This window comes from Rhyacophila brunnea, unplaced genomic scaffold (genome assembly GCF_057557595.1).
Source record: "Rhyacophila brunnea isolate RB1 unplaced genomic scaffold, BYU_Rbru_1.0 scaffold_5, whole genome shotgun sequence".
In the NCBI taxonomy this organism is placed as follows: Eukaryota; Metazoa; Arthropoda; class Insecta; order Trichoptera; family Rhyacophilidae; genus Rhyacophila; species Rhyacophila brunnea.
In genome coordinates, this window is record NW_028233170.1 from 33,322,245 (window position 1) to 33,343,989 (window position 21,745).

General features: G+C 31.4%; 1 protein-coding gene across 2 annotated transcripts in view; it reads left to right on the forward strand.

Annotated features, from left to right (window-relative positions):
* LOC147066339 (uncharacterized) overlaps nucleotides 1–21,745 on the forward strand; it is a 615,499-nt gene that overhangs the window by 193,452 nt on the left and 400,302 nt on the right. For both annotated transcript variants that reach the window (XM_085956118.1, XM_085956117.1), the window contains exon 2: nucleotides 5,381–5,510. Coding sequence is in view for 1 of the 2 variants with exons in the window: in XM_085956117.1 (XP_085812243.1) it covers nucleotides 5,381–5,510 (130 nt within the window). In the remaining variant the exon portion in view is untranslated. The remainder of the gene's footprint in view (nucleotides 1–5,380; nucleotides 5,511–21,745) is intronic.

Below are 21,745 nucleotides of genomic sequence, written 5' to 3' on the forward strand. Positions count from 1 at the left end.
ATTGGGGAGACTATGGTTCAGACACTAACCAAAAAAACGATCTGCTCATATACATAATGTATCGGAAATGCATAAACGAAGTTAGAAAGCAATAATTCGATATGATTTATTCACACTTTTATTCTACGTAAGTATAGATCAGTATTTCTCAAAGTTCCCAGGGGGCGCCAGAGCAAACCGAAGGGGCGGAAGTAGCCCCATATAAATATAATAAATACTTGATTTAAATAAAAAGGGCGTCATATTTAAAATGTATTTCTTTACTATGTTCCATAGATTGAAATACACACACATAAAAAATTCTTTCTGCATAAAACTGCATATTTCTGTTTGTTTTTGAGAGTTTTTATTTCTGAAAAGAAGGCAATGGATAAAATGTTTCAGAATCTTTGATATAATTTACCTTAAGTTATAAAAGATCTTTTTCTTCGTGATATGTATTTATTGGCTACATGATAGCACTTTTGAAGTCGGTAAAGACAATACCATTTTCCTTCGCTTGTAAAATTTCATTGAGATTGTATTTCAGTAGGCATGATCATTAGAAAACCTTGCTAAAGAAGCCTTGAAGTGACTTACTGAATATTTGATCAATAGTTCGTACTAACCACATTTCAACTTCATTCTCATATATTATTTAGACTCACTTTAAAGATTTAAGATGTTTCTCAATATTGTTTTGAATATTATGTTAATTATTATGAATCAATCTGTTCAATATGGATAAGGTGACACCTTTTTAAAAAATGCAATTATTAATACAGCGTAGTAGAGTTATAAATACAAATCGATATTATATAATAATATACTGATAATAAGATATCTGATCCGATATAAGGTTTCTACTACCTACCTGACAATGGCTCCTTTTATGATTCTTTGCAAAGGGTTAGTTTATTAACCTGGGGGTGAGTATAATACAACAACAATAAATAGTGGGCGACCCACACCCGGGAACGGAATAGGGCTACTATGGTTAAATGTATGGGCAATTATGGTATGATTTATATAAGGGTAGGTGGCACTTGAATAGCAATTTGTTGTACAAATTGGCAAACATTGTTTTGCGGCCGAATAATGGCCACATTACACCTTGAGACGAGACTCAAATAAAACAGTCCCGACAACGCAAGTTTATCTTTGGTTATTTGTTTCATATTGCTTTTAGATAGTTCTTCTTTTTGCATCATATCGGCGATCATTTTGCTTTGGATTAATGTACCGCTGGGTAAATAAATGCGAACGCAGTTCTAAGTGTGTCGAAAAGGGTTCGGTTTAGTTGATATTTCAATTCAATTTTCCAATTTATTTATTTTTTAACATATTGTGGACATTACAAATTATAAGTTAATTCTAAGATGTTCACAACATGACATGAAACATTATTGTAAAACAGAAAGAAAAAAAAAAGAAGTGAGAGTTAATTTTAATAGTTGCAACAAGAATGCCTTATTGAATTTTCCTAATAAAGCCATGAAATTTTTGCAGACCTGAGAGTGAAGACGAGAAAAAAATGGTTAAAACACGATGTTAGTGACTCTATGGATAAGATTTGACCTTGTGACTAAGATACTGGGCGAGAATACAATAATATATCTACGCGATTAGTAAATATTACTGGATACTAAAACACTGATAATATGAAAACGACGGTCTACCTATAAAAAGAATACGTTGTCGTAGATTAAATAATAAAACAGGTAGAGGATTTGGCCGTCGGGGAGCGTTTTCAATAACTTGGCTCTACTCATGCTTACCGGCTTTTTTGCGGCTAACTTTTTGTAACAATGTAGGATCGTGTTTTTTTTAAAATTATTTATAACTAAGATACACTTTGGGACCATGTTGATCGCCAGTTATAGGATGGTTTTATTTATAAAATATAAATACTTTAGCCCCACGTTGGGCGCCAGTTATAGTATGTTTTAGTTATAATTTTTTTTTCGACCATGTCCGATCCTGATAGGATCATATGGGCCTCCACAGAGTGTAGGTTTATATTGACAGATTTTGTTTTTTATGAGAAATGGATGTCAGCCACTTGCTCAACCTATTAGGTCCATACCCTGACACACACAAATTGAAAAACAATATATTTACTTGCCAGACCCAAGATTCGAAAATGGGACCCACGGCTTTATAGTCCAACGCTTATGCCGTATAAATATTTATTCACAGTTCATAGAGATTTAATCAATAATAACAGAGATTACTTCAAACGGTACAATAAAACAGATTAACAAGATAAGATGACTCACTCGACCAAATAACCAGATGAACTTGCTAAAAGATTAGTTCAGTTCAGGTAGGTATCCCATTTGACAACTAGATACCATACTTATCACTAAAAAGGAATCTCGATAGTGTAAGGTGCTTAGTCTCGAAATAATGGACCTGTATGATCAAAAGGGTCAGAGCTAATCAGACTAAACTGACTGGCTGTAAGACTGTGAGAGATCTGTGAGAGTCAACATAGAGTTAAACCTTAATCTGTTCACATAGCGCTTGTGACGTCCAGTCAATGTGCCGCGCCATCTATGGGTTTCTTTACGAAGTCACGCCGCTATAACAATTATAATACCTCAATACATAAATATGATAAACTACCGTCGATAGTCGCCGATAGCCATCTTGTGTGTAGAATAGACCCACTGAATTGTTTTGAGCCTCCATTTTAAATCTTATAATGCATCGATTGCGTCACATGCGCCAATGGAAATCACCGCCGGATGAAAAAATAAATCAATGTTTTTAGTGACAATTACATTGTTGGTATTCTCACAGGTTTATTAATATTAATTTGTGAGGTAAAGTAAACGATATGTAATCGCAGACAATTGAAACTTTGCCACTGAGTCGGGTCTGAATGTGTAATATTGCCATTGAGGTGAGGCAGTTTGGCGATCTAGAAATGAATAAGTGCTGTTTTAGTGCTTAAGGGTATCATAACAGTAAAATTATAAGCGAAGTAATAAGTCAAATATGTAAATATAATACTCGCTATCTCAGATAAGTAGTCCACGTGAAGGGTGAATATGAGTTATTATATGAACACACTGATGTATTTTTAACGCGGTAGTTTTTTGAGAAGACTTACACGACAAAAACGACAATTAAATCCTGTATAATTTTTGTTTTTGTTGTGTTTTGGATAAATTTATTTATTAATGCTAGTCGCTAAACCAGTAAATGTCATGAATTCGTCGAGTAATGTCGGGGTCACCACTTGTAGTTGTTCAACCAGTAAGCTTAATTTTTGATACGCATTGTGGATATACAACTCATTGATTATGGTTGTTTTATTGAAGGCATTTGTACACTGTATTATATTTTGAGGGTGTATATAATATTTAGTTATATGTAAATTTAGTATTTAATAATTTTATGTCATTCTCGGACAAACAGAATATGTGTGGAGCAACTAGTTAAATATGAGGTTAATTTTGAACTGCGTGATTGGAAGGTTTGATATCGACTGATGAATTATTGTCTGAGCTCGTTAGTCATAATTTAAGTTGATAAATGTTACTATAGTATATAGATGCATCTTCAAAATTCCTTGATCTGACCGGTTGACAAATGTTGACGTTCTCAATAGAATGGGAAAGTACTGAGAAGTTCTATGTAATATCAATACCAGAAAATTACAATTTCTTGGCCACATTATGAGAGGAAAAAAGTACAGCATTTTACAACTTGTCATCCAAGGAAAAATCAACGGTAATCATAGCAGAGGACGACGCCGCATTATGTGGCTTAAAAACCCCCGTACTTGATACTGGTGCAGCTCCACCTAACTGTTCCGGGTAGAAAATGATAAAGTAAAGATCGCCCTGATGGTGGCCAACTTCCATTACGGGATGGCACGATAAGAATAATAAATCATATACTCGTATCGTAGCCAAAATATGTAAGCATTCAAATCTACCATATCTAGGTATTGGCGTAGGTTCGATAATATGTCCAACTTCAAGTAGGTTATGATCTACTTATCCAGTATCAAAATTGCTAGTGATCTATTACACTCTCAAATTGTCTTTATTCTACTTTAAGAAAATACGGTGCAAAGAGCCTACTGCGTCTATAAAAAAATCGCAAATATTTTAACGTGTTTTAGATTGGCTCAATCAACCGATTTCATGAATAATTGTTAAAGGTAACATACATTGCCAAGGTACACCGTGTTACTTGAATGTATAATGAATGGGTGGGTGAGAACTGAGGAGAACACAACATTGGCTATATTGACTAATAAATGGTAATGGCTACTAATTCAATCACACTAAACATGTCAAGTGTTTACTGGGTATAGTCCAACTCTTCGATAAAAACAAAATTTAGTTTCATATTACAATAAAAACATAAATTTTATATCGATTAAATGAAAATTGTCACCTTGCATTCTTCTTCTTGGTATTATAACCCTATTTATTTTGTTCAAAGCCGATTTCCACCAGTTTTAGATGCCTAAGGTCTTTAAATCAAACGCAATATTGTCCCATAATTTTTATGAGGTTGACCAGTTCTTTGTTTGCCACCCGGTTTCTCCAATAGCATTTTTTTATTGTGACTTGTCCTGCCCATGTACACTTTTTTTGTACACGGTCCAGTTAACAATAAATGGAAAGGAGTGATATTGGATAATATGACAGAGTTTTTGACTGTAACATAAGTAATATTAATAATAGTAAGAACTAAAAACAAATATTCAAGACTATAATAAGTCTATAACAAGACTAAATAAGATTTAATGTCCAGAAAAATAATATATTGACGTAATATCGATGTACGTTTTAAAAAGCAGTAGAATCTCAAACCTACGCTCAAGTAGGTAGATAGGATATAAGAAAACCATCTATGTTTAAATTCAATAATTATGTATTGTTTTCTGATTGAGTATTTTCAATTTACTTTTGTCTGGACTCTTGGAGATTTACAGGATTAATCGAAAAGGGCAAATTGTTCCGTCGATGTACAAAACCAAATTATTCAATTTAAAATGCATGCGATTCTATTTAAATTTATATCAAGTTATGCCACAACAAATTATGCACCAATATCCATTACTGAATGAACAAATAACGGACAAAAACAACAATCGAATATGTTTTTATTCCTTGACTGAAAAAGCTGCATTTTTAGATTACCCTTTTTACCCCACGTATTTAGATATTATTATTAATTATATAAAACAAGTATATTATTATTGTGTGATATTTTATATAATTTGAATACATTTCGAATCTAAAAAACTTTTTTCGGTAAGTAAATAGCTAAATGTTGACATGTTAAATTTACCTAAGAGCCAATCGAAGTATTTCTCAGCCTGTCTCTCTAATTTCCCGGCAATCTGTGAAAACGTCTTCTTATCTGCCCTCAGGTGAACATCAGTAACACGTGGATTCTGCCGCAGGAGGGCTTTCCGGTATTTTACCGGTACTTCCGAGACCGCATCTCCTGGTATGAGGCCGACGCTGTGTGCCAATTTCATCACGCTAACCTCGTTACCGGTAAGTGAGGCGCAGCCCTGAATGATTTTACTAACGGTGCCATGTCTATAAACTGGTCATAAAAATAATATGTAATGTTAAAAAAACACATAATTTTTAAGGTTATAATTTATCTCTTCAAGAGATTGATCGTCTAATTAGTGGCAATAAATTAGTAATAATATACTTCTTATAAAGTTAAAAGATAAACTAAAATCTGCAACGCTTTTTTATCCTTTTCAAAAATCATTTTCGCTTATTTTCCCCTATACCGAAACCAATATGGTCCAGAAAAAGTTATGGATGCAATCATGTAGGTAATTTACGGGTGCATTCAAATTAAAATCCTTCATAAAGTCAGGATTAGAAACCATCCGTTGTGAGAGCAGTCAAAAAAGCGTTAAGGCTGCACGGTCTAAAACGATCATGACTACGCGACGCGAAGATTGTGCAAATGACGCGTGCAGAACAAAACATAATTTGTCATAAAAAGTCAGCATGCGTCCATTTAATGTTATGTTTATTGTTCTATTACTAATAATAATAATATATTCATTGACACGTTTTCTTTTTCAAGTAAATGGGCAACGTTTTTTAGTCATCGTTACACGATTTAATCCTTTCTATGCCGCAATTAGTTAATTGATAGTAATTAACGTAAGAATCGGTGTAATTAAGGCGTGCAAAGACGCTCTGGGCACTTAACCGGTTAAGAATTAATTCCCCCGTCGCTATCACAAAACAAATTGACGTGTTCACAGCACGACTTTCGCTCTCCGATTGCCAGCCAGTCCGAAATTTCATCGCACCTATAGTTGAAAATTATTTGCCGTTTCACTGAAGTACCGCCTTAATACTTTGGACGCGGAAGACGCACCCGGCGCGTAATGACCAGGCGGCCGATCGATGTAATTAACGTGCATTTTAAAGGTGCTAATTAAAAAATCATTGTCTACTCAGCAGCAAATGAGTTAAGATCAAAATGACATAAGAGGTTCAAGAGAATAAAAAGTGAGCATCCCTTAAAGAAAGGTGGTCGAAAATAATTGTTTGAAGAATTATCGAAAGGATAATAATAATTTATAATTATATGGTGTTAAAATACAAACTTCTTAAGGGGTCCAGATAATGGACCCATATTCAAGTATACTATGCACAGACTGGACACGCAAGATATTTGGATTCTTCTAATTGCACGATGAATTGCTAAACCATCATTAAATACCCCTTTATTTTGTAATACTATCATTAGATTCTATGAAATTTATTATTCAATTTAGTACAACGATATTCCATTAAGAGTTGGGAAATGGATCACGAAAGTGAAAATTAAAAATCTAATACGATCATCATAAAAACAAACTAGTTAACATCATTATTCTCTGAAAAATATCTAAAATTTTTAAACATTTTTTTAAACGTAAGCCAAAGACATTAACAAAAGAAATATTACACTTTCATTCGCCCACGTAACGATAACAGAAAAATATTTCGTTCTTCGTATTATGGGAAGAAATATATATATATATATTTTTTTATTATTTTCCTTTTGAATGGAATCATCAAAGGGTCTGTGCAAGGTGCTTTGTGAAAAGTTTCCAGAAGTAAATAAATTAATACGATCGAACAAAGAAGATAATATTTTACACGAATTGCAAATACTTCCTTACTACGAAGTTTATACATGCAATATAGCTTGTAGCAATGCATACAGCATTGTTGTTGTTATTCAAACTATAATATATGCATAAAATAATGGCGTAGACTCCTTAATAGTAAATTATTTAGAAACTATCTTAATAAAAATAAATAAACAATAGTGAATAGGGTATCGGCGATATAAATATTATGTAGTATAATTTAATTGTTTACACAATGCTTTTACCTAATTATTTGCTTCATAGTATATTTACCATCGATATGGACTATGATAATCCAAGAAAAAAATTATCATGTTTTTGTATAGAATAAGACATGACATCTACCGACACATTATAAATGAAGATCTAAAAAATGTACTAGAGTTGAAACCGTTATATTATCCGATATATTATTTATTATATAGATAATAATTTAAAAAAATATACTTGTTAAAATCTCGTAAGAATGACTGACATGACGTGTGCATTATTTTTTGAAGCACTCGCCCACTTCTTTCCAAAAGTCACTCTTCGCCACTGGTATTATGAATACTATTTTTTATTCTTAAATATGTTGAATGAAATTCTCAATTTATGCCACTTTTATTTATAATTTCCTTGGTATTAGAAAATTATTAAAATTATATAGGTATTATGAGAGGAAGGAGCAGTTTGCCATGTCATTACAATCAAAAGTTTTAATATTTTGGGTAGTCAGTTACTTCCTGAGTTAAAACCAAAAAGCGAGCCTTCAAACTAAAGATTGAAAATAGAATAATATTTGTTCGATCCTTTTGAGATCATAATATGGGCCTCCACAGAATAGAGGTTTGTATTAACAATTTTTTTCTTCTCAAGAAATGAATGTTAGCCAATTCCTCAAGCTATTAGTTCCATTCCCTGACTCCAAAAATAAATTGAAAAAATAATGTATATTTACCAGACCCAGGATTCCAATCGAAACATAATTTTAAGTACACAATAGTTTCGAATGCAAAGCTAATTGTAATTATTTATGTTTTTTTTTTCCTGTGCACGTTAACTCTGTGTGTATTATAACTTCCATTCTGCCCTGTCAAACGCCGCTTTTCACTATTTTTGGACGTCTAATATCATTCAATTCAACTCATCACTATGCGGTATGCCTCCATCTCATACGAGGCTTATTCGTTTGCCTCCCAGCTTCAGAACTTTATAATAACAATGAGCAGAAAATTTTTGTTAATAAAATAGTTTAGATTAGTGATTCCTAATGTGAAATCAATTATACAGAAAGAGAATGGTACGGGTGCGCTAGGTTACTACTCAAAAGTAACAAAAATACAAATCGATACCTCAGGTTTTTTATCGGTATCATTTTTGTGATATTTGAAGTAATGAGATTATATGTATGTAAAATAACATACATCACATTTAATTGGTTTGCCACCAGTATATGCCATTTTATGTGTTTTTAATTAACGATATGTACTTGTAGAGGATTTTTTTTAGTTTTGATTAAAGCTTAATTACCTATTATTTTTATTCAAAGAATATTTCACAAGATTTAAGAATGTAACATTATTTTTATTGAACATACATAAACTACTGAAAACATTTCTGAGAATTATATAACCAAAAGAAGAAAATCTTTTTAAAAAAAGGCGACAACCAGCAGGTTCGAACCTGCGTCTCTCCAATAGTATCTCAATTTAGAATGCGTTTCAGAGAGTATTATAAGAATTATAAAATTTCGTCGTAGTTAGATAATATTCCTAGTGGTTTCAAATGAAAACCTAATTTATTAAGAATAATAATTTTTGATCTTCTTTATAGGGACTATAATTATTATAAATTATATAAACTGATAAACCAAGTGGTCTAAAGATTTTAGTATAAAGATAATTGCAGTAATGAAAGCAGTTTCGGACTTTAATTCCAATGTTTAATGTATTTTCAATATAAACTATTAGAACTATATATACGAGTAGATCATTTCCTTGAAATACGATATCACATTCCAAGAATTCATCAAGTAACTCTTTCATGTCCATTTCCGCTAATCGATGGTATTAGTATTAGTACAAATCCGGTACAAATTCAACTGAGCGATCACATAATTAAGTGGAATATGAACTTCAGACTTCCAGGTATTCTGGAAATGCAACTGGGATAGTAACAGTCAAGCAGTAATGAAATTCCAACGTTGCGAGTTGTGGACTTTACATTCTGTGGACATGTGAAACGGGCGACCGCGAATTTCAGTGTGAGAAATGTTATTCAAACATGGACATAGCATAAGATGAAGTCTAAACATTAATATCATGCAATTTAGCAAAAAATATATTTTATTTACAGTAACTAATTGAACTGTTAGTGCATAAAAATAATATCACGATGGATAAATTTAAATAATAAAAATATTAGGTCGAATAATAAAAAAAACTGAATAAATTAAATGAAGATTAGGACAGGTTAATTTTAACTATAACAAAAATGCTTTTTTCTCATTGTATTTGTGTCGACTAAATATTATATAGAATTATGGCATTTAAATTCAATTTTAACTTTTATCGAAATCACATTATAATTTTGTGTTATAATCTGAATGATTTAGTTTTGGTACAAGTCCAAGATTTTTAGTGTCCGAATAATATTTGGCTAATGTATTACTAGTAAATAATTTGTCATATAAACCTACTTTAAGTGTCATAGTTAATTTCTTCAATGTTTGATAAATAGTGGAGTTGACTGATTGAGTGAATATAAATTTTCTGTAAATGCTTTTATTTAGTTTTTGATAGAAGCGGGTGATTAAATTGCAAAATTTGTCACATACGATTTTTCAATGTAAAATGACTTTTTTCAGTTTTGGTTTCATATTATTATTATAATATTGTCTTCGTCTATATTGTTGAGATGGCTTCTTTGATGTTTTTAGTTAATTATTTTTTGTCGTCATAAGAATACAAAAAATGTAAAAACGGAACTTATTTATATTAATATATTATGTTTTCTATCAAAAAAGATTTTTTGTTAACTGTGTCATATATGATAAAAAAACTATAAATCAATTTTTTCTTTAAATTAGTTATCCCACCAGTTTCAAAAATAATGTATGTTCATTAATAAGAATCTATCACTTCTAAATATTATGTATTAAAAAATAAACTACATTCCAAAAAGTTCCTTAATCCTTAATTGAAAAATTCTTAAAATGTTTACTTATAAAAATACTAAAGAAAAAAGACACACCAAGCTACATAATCTTAAGAACATTAATAGTTCTACTGGTTCTTTTTTACCATCAATTTTATACGTCCCATTTCTTAACAAAAAGATTTTCCTCCACACCTTTGGTGTATTCAATGTATTAAATAAACAAATAATTATTATTAGTATACCTATACTATTAAGTATACCTATTTGAGGAATTAATAAAATATTAAAGGTAAAAAAACTAAAAATGGAGGTACTTAACTGTTTGAAAATAACACCCTTAAACATTATTAGAAATATTAAAAACTTTAAAATGTTTTTATTTATAATTTTATTAGTACTTATTCTACAATATTACATCCGATTTTATCTTAACGAAGTTATATAATTACCGTGGAATAACTTCTATTGAAATTATGATCAAATGTTTTGTTTTGTTTATTCCTTATAATATGTCATTTCATCAAGAATCAATAGTTCAAAACAAAACAATATAAGTATGTAACTTTCAAATAATAATTATGATGTATGGATAAAAACCTCTTGTGACACCTTGTAATAATTATCAATATGGTACCAACTATACGACATAATATTGTTTAAATACAAAGCTGATTGTACAATGTCGCAAACATTGTTTTGTTTATCTCTAGAGGTACTTATTGAGTCTCTGAACAAAGATGCGAAACTTTGCTGTAAACAATCATCAATCATTCAACGATGCCTGAAATTGGCTTTATCATTAAAATTCCAAAGGTCTCGAATATTATGGTGTGTCAGTAACCGCTGACAGAATTGAAAACATAAACAAAAGCAATGGACCCATTATTTTATCATAATGGATGACAATGGACATTTCAAAGTTACCTAGTTTAAATTATTAAAATTAAATTGACTCTGTCTACTATGAATCGCAGTGGTGAACAGCGTTGCCAATTTAGCATTTTTTCTTGTCAGATCTAGCATTTTTTGATTGGCATCTGAATTAAAAAAATGAATCTGAATTATGGCGTTTTTATTAATGTTTTTGATGCCTCCAACAGCTTTAAATGTGTTGAAAAAACGCCAGATATTTAGTTTATCTATTTTCATGCGCATCAAATTTCTGACTATCAGATACTTAATGCAAGTTGGTCGGTACCTATTTTAGTGATAAATAGAACACGATGAAACAATTTCATGCACTATTTATTTTAATGTTTTTGCATATTACTCCGAATTTCCGCGTAGGTATATAAAATAATAATTTAACAATTATTCATCTAAAAGGTATGTTCTTTAATTCTCTATGTCTGTATTACAAGAAAGAAGCTCTCGTCTTCAAACATGAAACGAAACCTTTGATAACGTTGATGAACCGTTCATACAATATCTGTAGGTATTTGTTGTTAATTTTGAAATATATTTCTGTTAAAATGTGTGATTTTTACACGTATCGACATTTTTTTTATTTTTGCACTTTTTTTAGATACCTACTCAAAAGCAAAGATATTGATTTCGTTCTTGGTAGAATATGTAAATTTACCATTTGCCATTAAACTCAATGAAAGTCAATTAATAAGTGGAAACCATATTTCAACAAAGTTGAATTGAATGCAGTTTAGATCCTTTCCATTTTTTTTATTTAACAGTGAATCATGATTAGAGTCAACAGGTTGCCTAAGTAAGTAACCAAGGTGATAACAACTGGCATCAAACTTTGATGCCATCTTGAGTACGATTAGTTGTCATTATTAAAATAATACGTGAGAACATTCCTTTCAATTTATTGTTCAATATTCCATAAACAGTTTAACCCTTTACTGCATGATTTTTTTTGGCTATATCGAAATAGTTTGAAATATCACAAATTTGGGACCCTATGCAGTAAAGGGTTAATGACACAACTTGCCATGTGTGAACACAGCATAATTTTCAGGACCTACATCTCTCATCTATCATGCGACAGTCGTATCAGATTAATTTTGATATTGAATCACTTACAATCATAACCTATTAAAATTCAAAATACAAAAATATGCATTACATAGATTATCGATTTAGGTATGTTTTTATTTCTTTTTGGCGTTTACAAATAAAAAAAAATTACAACTAAAAATAATTCAAAACTAAAATACAACATTCTAAAATATAGGACTGTTTTCTATAATAAAATACGTTGGTACTGTGGTGATGGCAGACGGATATAACTGCAGTTTTTCACTTTTTATGTTTTCTTCCATAATATGTTCCAAATTGTACTTTCTTTGATGTGGCAAAATTTTAGAGCTGCAACTTTATTGGTCACAGAGTAATGTTAAAATATATCTGCATCTGACAAAATTAATGTGAAAAAGGTTGACAAATAATATATATCTGCTTTAAATGCAAGTTTTATGTTTTATGTTGGGATGCAAATTACGCTTATTTTGATATAAAACACTTCAAAATATATTATAAACTAACTTGTAAGACTGATTTAAAAACTTTGTTTTTGCTCTCCTATAAAATTGTGTAAACAGCAGTTATAACCATGACCCCCACATCCTGAAGCGGGCCCCCAGGCTAAGATCTTTGGCGGCCCCCCTACCTATCGCTAGGGATAAAGGGACACGATCTACAGTAGCGTTTTCCAAATGGTGTACACGCTAAATTTAATGTGTATATTTAGTGTTTTTTTGTATTATAGAGTTGTCGAGTATCGACACACAATTAATTAATATATTGTATATTCACACCGAGGAAAATAGCTCGGCGACTTTTTTTTTACTATTAAAGCAATTTTGTGATGTGTGTTTATCTCACTTATCTGATCGACTGGCCTCGCCGGGTACCCAGGCTAGAGCCCTGTCAGCCCACCCCTTGTGGGGGGCTATGTTTATAACCGTTTATCATCAGTCCGCCCATCACACTACCAATGTATGATTAGCATAACCATGTCCAAAAATAGTATAAAATGAAATATTAAGAAAAACATGTAATTAATTTTAATGTAACACGCAGTTATATTAATATTGTTATTGAAAATCTTCATTGACGAGAAAATGGTAAGTTTAAATACACGCCTTAGTGCTGCTACGTCTAAGTAATATAATAGAATAATGCCCAATTATATAATTCTGAGAGCATACGTCTAGAAATTCTCGTGTATTAGAAAATCAGGAAATAAAACGGGTAACCTTTCCTGGAAAATTCTTTTGCCGTTATCAACCGCCGTTGAAGGTTGTTTGATATTTATAGCGGTAGTGTATTGTGAGCAATGCCAATATGGGCTTGGTTAAAGGAAAGGCGTGGAAGCTATTACATGGCATTCGTCAGAATATCTCAACTGAAAACTAACCCTTTATCGGACATTTATATTAGAAGTAGGCACCATAACCTTATAACTTACGGATAGTTTCTAATATGATGCATACGACCACGATGTAAGATTTTAAATTTATGTTTAGTATATTTAAAAGAAAATTATTGGACAGTAACCCTTATTTCACACTATACGGTTATAACCGTACGGAAAAAATCGAATGGTAAAAATCCGAATCGGCAACAAGTTAGACCCGTTCCAGACGGGACACCGGTGTCACGCTCGATATAATATAGGAGGCCATTGTTTTCGAATAAAGGGTCCTCTGTATTATGTTTATGAACGACTCAGCGCTAATGAGTCAACGCATAATTTCGCGTTATAAATTAGAACATAAAACTGGCTGCGGTAATAAAAACAAGTGTATCGGCGGCTTGAGAATGTAGCGGCCGACGGAAAAGTCTACTGGACACGCATCGACTCATTAGCTTTGGGGCATTCAGAAACATAATATACAAAGGCTTCCTATATTATATCTAGCGCGACACCGGTGTCCCATCTGAAACGGGCTTTAGGTTAGTATACGTACACTACTGAGTCATCGGTGGCTGCTCGGGTGCCGTAAATACAATGGTAATGGGCGGCTGCTATACGGTGCCGTTTCGATTTTTAACCGTCGCCGTGTAATGCGTTCGCTTTTTTCACATTATACAGTTTTGACCGTACGGCAAAAAATTTAACGGCGACATTCTTTTAGTGGCGTGAAGAAGAACATGGCCCTTTTCACATTACACGGCGACGGTTAAAAATCTAAACGGCACCGTATAGCAGCCGTACATTACACTGTATTCAATTCACGGCGCTCGGACGGCCACCGATGACTCAGTGGTGTACGTGACCTAATGGACGCTTATACAATAGACGGTTTTAAATCGACAACACTCAACCACAAACTGAGCTTGTGACGGCAAAAAACCGTGCATAAACCGTATAGTGTGAAAAGAGCGTGAACTATATTTTTATTTATGCACAACCACTTATATGAAAATGTTTTAAGACGGTAATATATTTAAAATTTAATTACATTTAGTGAGGGGTTAGAAGTATTGGTGATTATCTTTAGTAGCCTACAGATACCAAAATGGCTTTGTTTGTATTTTTAAATATCTTATATTTATTACACAAGCGAAAATGTTATAAACATGAGACTAACTAAAAAGTTTCAATCAGGTAGTTGCCGATGAAGCCGGTTGTCCAGGATGAGGTGATGCTTTTACTACATATAGTGTTTGAACCCGCGCTCACAGTATCTAAATGCGGCTTAAGACACAGTGGTTTATCAACCCTCCACATCGAGTTCATAATACCAACACATTAATATTCAATATGTGAGGTGATATTATAATACTAGATAAATTCTGGGATTGCCCGCTTATGGAACTCGAACGAGCGGAGCAGTTTGCCAAGGTCCGTCCTCACACGGGCCCAATTGGACATGGAGATCTGATAGCAACCGAGGCCAACTTTTCGGCATTCGAGAAATTTGCAGCGTCGTATAAGGAGCGGGATAGTACCGACTCCTCTGTAGACTCATCCATTTTAATTCGTGACACTCAGTATGCGGGTACACAGGGCGCTTAACGTCAGCGGACAGCAGAGCCAGTCCAAAAACAAAAAAATAATCTTTCTTAACTTTCTTCTTTAAGCACTACGGTGCATGGTTGCAGCATAAGTCCCGTACGGCTCCGTCTCGGGACGGAATGAGCACTAATAATCACTTTTTTCAGACATGTTTAAAGCGTCATGGAAAGCGGCCATGCATATATGACCGGTGGTGGTGCAAACTTTAACGTAGTCCCTTTAAAAAAAAAATACTAGATAAATATAGTGAATCAACGCATGGTTGTGTAAATAATAATATATGTTGTTGAAATAGGTTATATGACTGGTTTATATGGAGGCGCTGGTTCAACAAAAATTTACCTACAATGGTCATCTATTTCACCATAACCGTAATTTATGGAAACAAAAATGACTCTGCCCTGTCTATAATCATAATCACGTGATTTTAACATTGCGACGTAGGGCAAGCATTGCAAGATAATTCGAATTATACATTTTAATAATAATATCACAGAAACGGGAATAAGTCCATTAAAGTTGAATTATTAATTAAACTAGTATATTTTCACAACATTATTTTATTTTTTATCATTATAAAATTACGATTAAGCATAATTCTTTGATAATATAAGGATTTAAACAAATTTATAATTAATGCTGATCACTCATTTTTCTTATAAAACTTTTGCTGAATTACTTTAATTCTGAAACATATTTATAATGGAGTTAGCCACAATATAATATTATATATTATCGAAAAAATGTTACGTTTATATAAATATTCGCTGAAAAATATAATAAAGCATATTTGGGAAGGCCCCAAAAACATTTTCGTGAACAATTTCCGGCGGAAAATTTCGGATGAGCAAAATTATTCATAGGAAAAATATACCCCAAGTATGGCTTTGCATATTAAAAATTTGTATGCAAGACTTTCTTAGGTCAAATAAAGCGAAACGTTGCTTTCGTGTTGTTGTTTATTATTTGTTTTTGGTTGCTCGCTCGATTGTTTTAAATGGCGGATGAACTTTTCAACTGCCGACAGAGAAAACCACTTGAAAAGGAATAACTAAAAATATAACTTCTATTATGATAGAAACAACGACACATGTTTAATGAAAAGCAATCATATGAGTCAAATGGTGGAGTGCTGTAGTATAAATATAATTTATATTTACTAAAGTGAACATAGTTTCATTATCTTACATAAAATAATAGTAGTCTGTGTGTACACAATTATGTAAATACAATATAAAGTAGTGTTATATAAATTCTATAGGGAAAAACCTCAAAATTTCAAGGTTTTGAGTTAATAATGCCATTCCATGTAGAAAGATATTTTCTTTATAATTCAAAAAAAATAATTACAAGATAAAAAGAACTTTTTATATACAATGTTTTTAAATTTTCTGTTGAATCATATAAACTTGATTTGACTAGCTTAAACGATCAAAAAAATGTACTTAATATAAATAATACTGAAATGGCATTTTGACATTTCATATTAATTTCCATAGTAACGCACGTTTATATTAATAATTTAGTTGCTTGGACCCCAGACCCCTAGCAACCAATAATGGTGGATTGGATTACGGATTTCTTCCGAAATAACTTTTCATACAAAACAGAATTAACTGAAAATGAATTCAGAATTAAAGATTGCTAAAAGTATTAAAAGAATGCATTGGCATCGTGTTCTGATATATTCTAAAAGTTTCAAATGTCTAGCTAGTCGGGAAGTTAGTTAAACATCGATTGCAAGATTTGTACCGGATAAACAACCACCGGACAAATTAAAATACGACCTAATAAAAACGTTGTAAAAAAAGATTAAGTATTAAGATCGAATAACATTTTCTGGTATAATCATTAATTCAGTTAGAAATGGGAATGTCTGGGATAATTATTTGTTAAACTATAAAATTTTATTGTGCGTTGCTAAGTTTGAGAGTTTGTGCAAAATTTTTAAACGCCATTAGGATCTTAGAACAAGGTATTTTGAGTTATTTCACTATATAAGTGGAGTAACGATATATTGAATGAAATAGTGCAGTTTTTAAACATCCATATACCTCCTTCAATCACATTTTTTTATAAAAAAGTATCTACATGTTTTAATATTTAGACAAAGACATACATACATATTTGTAATAGCAATAAGAAAGATTATCGGTATTCAAAAAAATTGAAGCGATGTGATGCTAAAGGTCAGTATATTTTTCCGTTTAATCCCTTAGAAATTGAACTAACTAAACGAATCCCTCGAATTTTACGTTCAGTTAACTGATTTTTGATTGTTTCCAACTTGAAAAAAAAAATTCTTTATCACGTGACGCAAAACTATTGCTAGTAACATAATATTGATGAACTTTATCTGGAGAAGTACCGGAGCACCACCCCGGCGCTTTAGCACCACTATTCTGCTGATGATGTAAGCTACAATAATATAAGATTATATCACACTAGCATCTAGAAAGTTATCTGGATTAAAAATTGTTTTGTAAATATAATATTGTAATTATTGATTCAATGATTTTTCTTCTATACAACTAGACAGTGTAGATGAATTAATATTTTAATTGCTTAATAATTAAAAAAAGTTTAAAGTACTTAAATAGTATGTTTTATTTTAATTATTAAAACAATGCATTTTCATCATGAATTGACCGATACACATCATAAAAGAAGTTTTAGTGGCTTCTTCTATCTTGGCGTTATATCTCAATAACAGATTTGATCTTCCCCATAAATCATTTTCCATCGTGTTTTCGTCATCGTGCATCGCCAAAATGCATTCAATCCTTCTTATTCTATATTATAAGCAAAATTTTATAGAATGGATCCACATTTACTGTGAAATATTTAACTCTTATTTAGTCTGGTTTAAGTATCATATTTTACAATCTTAAGTAACCAATGGTTTTATTATCATTTTCTAAGCAACTTAAATCAAATATTATTTTAGAAAACTACCTTAGTAAAAAGTAAATTTCGTAAATTTATTTTATGTATTCCTGTGCTATTACTGAATGGCCTCATTAAATTTGTGAAAACTTTATTTTATCACTGTGGTAATTAATGACTCGAATTTAACAGAAAGACAACTTTTAAATTTTGAAAACAAGGGCGACATATTTTCTAATATATATATATGGACAACTACTCGTTGTTCAATCTCATTAGTGGGTAGGTACCAATGATTAATTGTCACAAAAACCTTGTCACTCTTACCATATAATCAATATCACAACGAATATGAACCAAATTTTACAATTTAACGAGACTCACGTAAAAAGTGACATGATAATAATCTTTTACGTCATATATGAGGGAAAGTAATTGATTCGACATATTTTTCCGCCGGAAAATTGTTTTTTAAATTGCTTTGTCACTACGAATAATTCCAAGAAGGCTTGTACGAAATAATTTCCGTCATTAAAACGTGTCATGTTTTTTTTATAACGACCAATTTGTAGTCAGCTAGGTGCGAGTTAAGAAAATAATGATATACAATGTATTGATTGTGTTTACGAAACCTACTAATGGTAATTTTGAGTTTGACATGAATATTTTATTATTGAAAGCATTAAGCTTACTTATATAAAGAAGTTTTTGCGATAGCGAGCGTTACGTATTAACGTACATTCGGTAAATCGTGATAAAAGATTATAATGGAAATACTGTTAATTTTCTGACTTTACTCTGAATAAATTAATACGTTATGCCACATTGAATTTACCAATTAATACGAAAAATAGAATAGTAATATAATGCGTACATGATTCATTATAATACTTACTGTAACCGTCATTGTAATACATTGATTAGGATTATTATAGCGCTTATACACGTGCATATATTTAATAAACAATAACGTGTATATAAAATTATCGCGACAACTGTTTACACAAAAATGCTGATTGTCGCTCCAATATCATTTTCAAGTATTAGTGAGACGCGTTTATTTTTGTTGCGTTGATGTTTTGTATGGTGCACGGCAGTGTTGCCAACTGTACTATAATTATAGTATTTGTACTATAATTTTAAGCCGCGTACTATGTACGATATAAAACAGGTAAAAATATTGGAAAAAATATGTAAAAAGTACTAAAATTTCGATAAATTGGTGCAAATTACCTATTTTATTTCGCAATATAAGAAGATTTGGAGAGCTTGGATAAAAAATTGCCCGAAAAACGTAAAAAAATCCCTTGACTGGTTTAAAATGAAATTTCTTGAATTCTTCGGTAAGTATTTTTCATTGGAAGAGGTACCTAAATAAAAAAGGGTTTCGGAGTTTCTCAAATTCTCCGTTATTTTTTTTCTGAGAAACAAAAAACCTACACATTTTCAACAGATGAAAACGCGTACTATATTTTTTCCCCAAATACTATAATTTTGGAGGTTCTGTACTATAATTCCACTTTGAAAATATGGCAACACTGGTGCACGGTGTTTTTCATATAGTTTGCTACCAGAATCGCTACGATCGTTCTACCGCGCATACACACATGTCGCGAAAGTCACAACTATCGCTTGAAAATTCAGTAGGTAGCCGCAAATATTTTTTTTGATCAATGCATGTAGTGTTTCAATTTTCATGACAATACAAATTTAATTTGCCTTTTATTGTTTGCAGTGTTGTCATCTTTTGTCATTGAATAGTAGGCGGTCTAAGAAATTATAGTATTTCGGAAAAAAAATGTAGTACGTGTGATTGAATTGATTGATTGATCTATTGAAAATGTATAGGTTTTTGGTTTTTCATACAAAAAAATAACGCAGAATTTATGAAATTCCGAGGGTTCTTCTTATTTAGATATGTAATTAAAATTAAAATAAAATGCTTTTTGGCGAATTCAACAAATTTCATTTGAAATCAAAGTCAACGGTTTTTTTAGTACTTTCGACCAATTTTTTTCTCAGCTGGTCAAATTTTCTTCTATTATGAAATTATACTACGCAAATATCGAAATTTTAGTACTTTTGGCGTATTTTGTTATGTTGAAATTAAATCTATAAGAAACAAATGCATTTTTCTCCATTATTCGAAATTACAGTATTCTGGGTGTACTATACCTTTTAAATGTCATTTCAATGTCAATGTACGAGGACCAAAATATTTAATATACTACTACTATAATTAAAGTACGGTTGGCAACACTGTATGGATGTGACAATACGTACTGCCAGCAGTAAATCATGCATGTGTAAATGGGCTAATAAAAGATGCATTATTGTGAATAGAATAACGTGAACTAAACAAGACTCGGTTAATTTTATAAAGATTAAAAATAACGATTCGATAATATGCAAAAATACTAACAGACGCCGTTGCCACAATTTTTCAGTATAACATTTTATTAATTCTGCTACGATAAGTAATGGATAACTAATAACAAAATTATATAATATTTTACCAATAAATTAATTATGCTTAGTAGTTTGATTAATGACCAGTAAATACACGTTTCAGATGCTATAACGTCCATTGAATGCAGGTAAGCTTGCAAGATATGCAAAAAAGATCTAAAATATCGTGTGTACGTGCCATAAAAACGTTAGATGCTCACAGGACATGCTTTTATATGATTTATGTGAAAAACGGGTTGAAATACTGCGTAGATAGAGGGCTAATAAACCCTAAAAGCCATCGTTTCATAGTACTTGGTGTGAGGTTTTTTTTTTTTATCAGAAATCATATTTGGGGATCGGGAGAAAATATTTTCATTGTTATATTTTTTGAAAAGCTCCTACAGAACACAAAAGCTTCTTTATTAAAGTGTTTCAATACCAAACCAGTAACTTATAATGTTTGAGACCACAACGTTAATAGCTTTTTCAGTTAATTTATTTGAGGGTAAAAAACGTCGATAAGAAATTCTTCAAATGGATATACTGCTTGACAGTAGGCCTAATTTCGAATTCGGTATTCAGTATGTGATTGCACGTGTACGCAGTCCACGTACACGTGACCGAAAAAAGTATTAATGCAGCTATAGTGTATCTACTGGTGACCAAATCGCAAAAAACTAAATTGGGGGACTGTGTATTAAGTATATCGATTTATTACATTTAAATTTATATGACTGTATCAATTTAACAGTGAAAGACAATATGAATCTCTTTCTGGATTGAGGCAATTCAAAGAAACGGCCATCACAATCTATTGCATATGGTGCTGGCCTTTATCCGGGGGTTCCAGGTTCAATACCCGGTAAGGTCACAATATATTAACGTGATTTTCTCAAAGTCTGATTGTTTATGATTGATTCACTTCTATTACTATTATCTATTAGTAATTAAGCTTCATGACCTGTTGTAGTGTTACAAAGAATATATATGTGTATATATACATAGTATATAATATTATAGTATTAAATAAAAAATAAGCATAGAGAGTAATATTAAAAATTTGTGGGTATATAAGATGACGAGCTTATGGAATACCAGAAAAATAAAATTGTACGTTTGAAATAAATAGTAAGATGATATGATGATAACAATCTAAC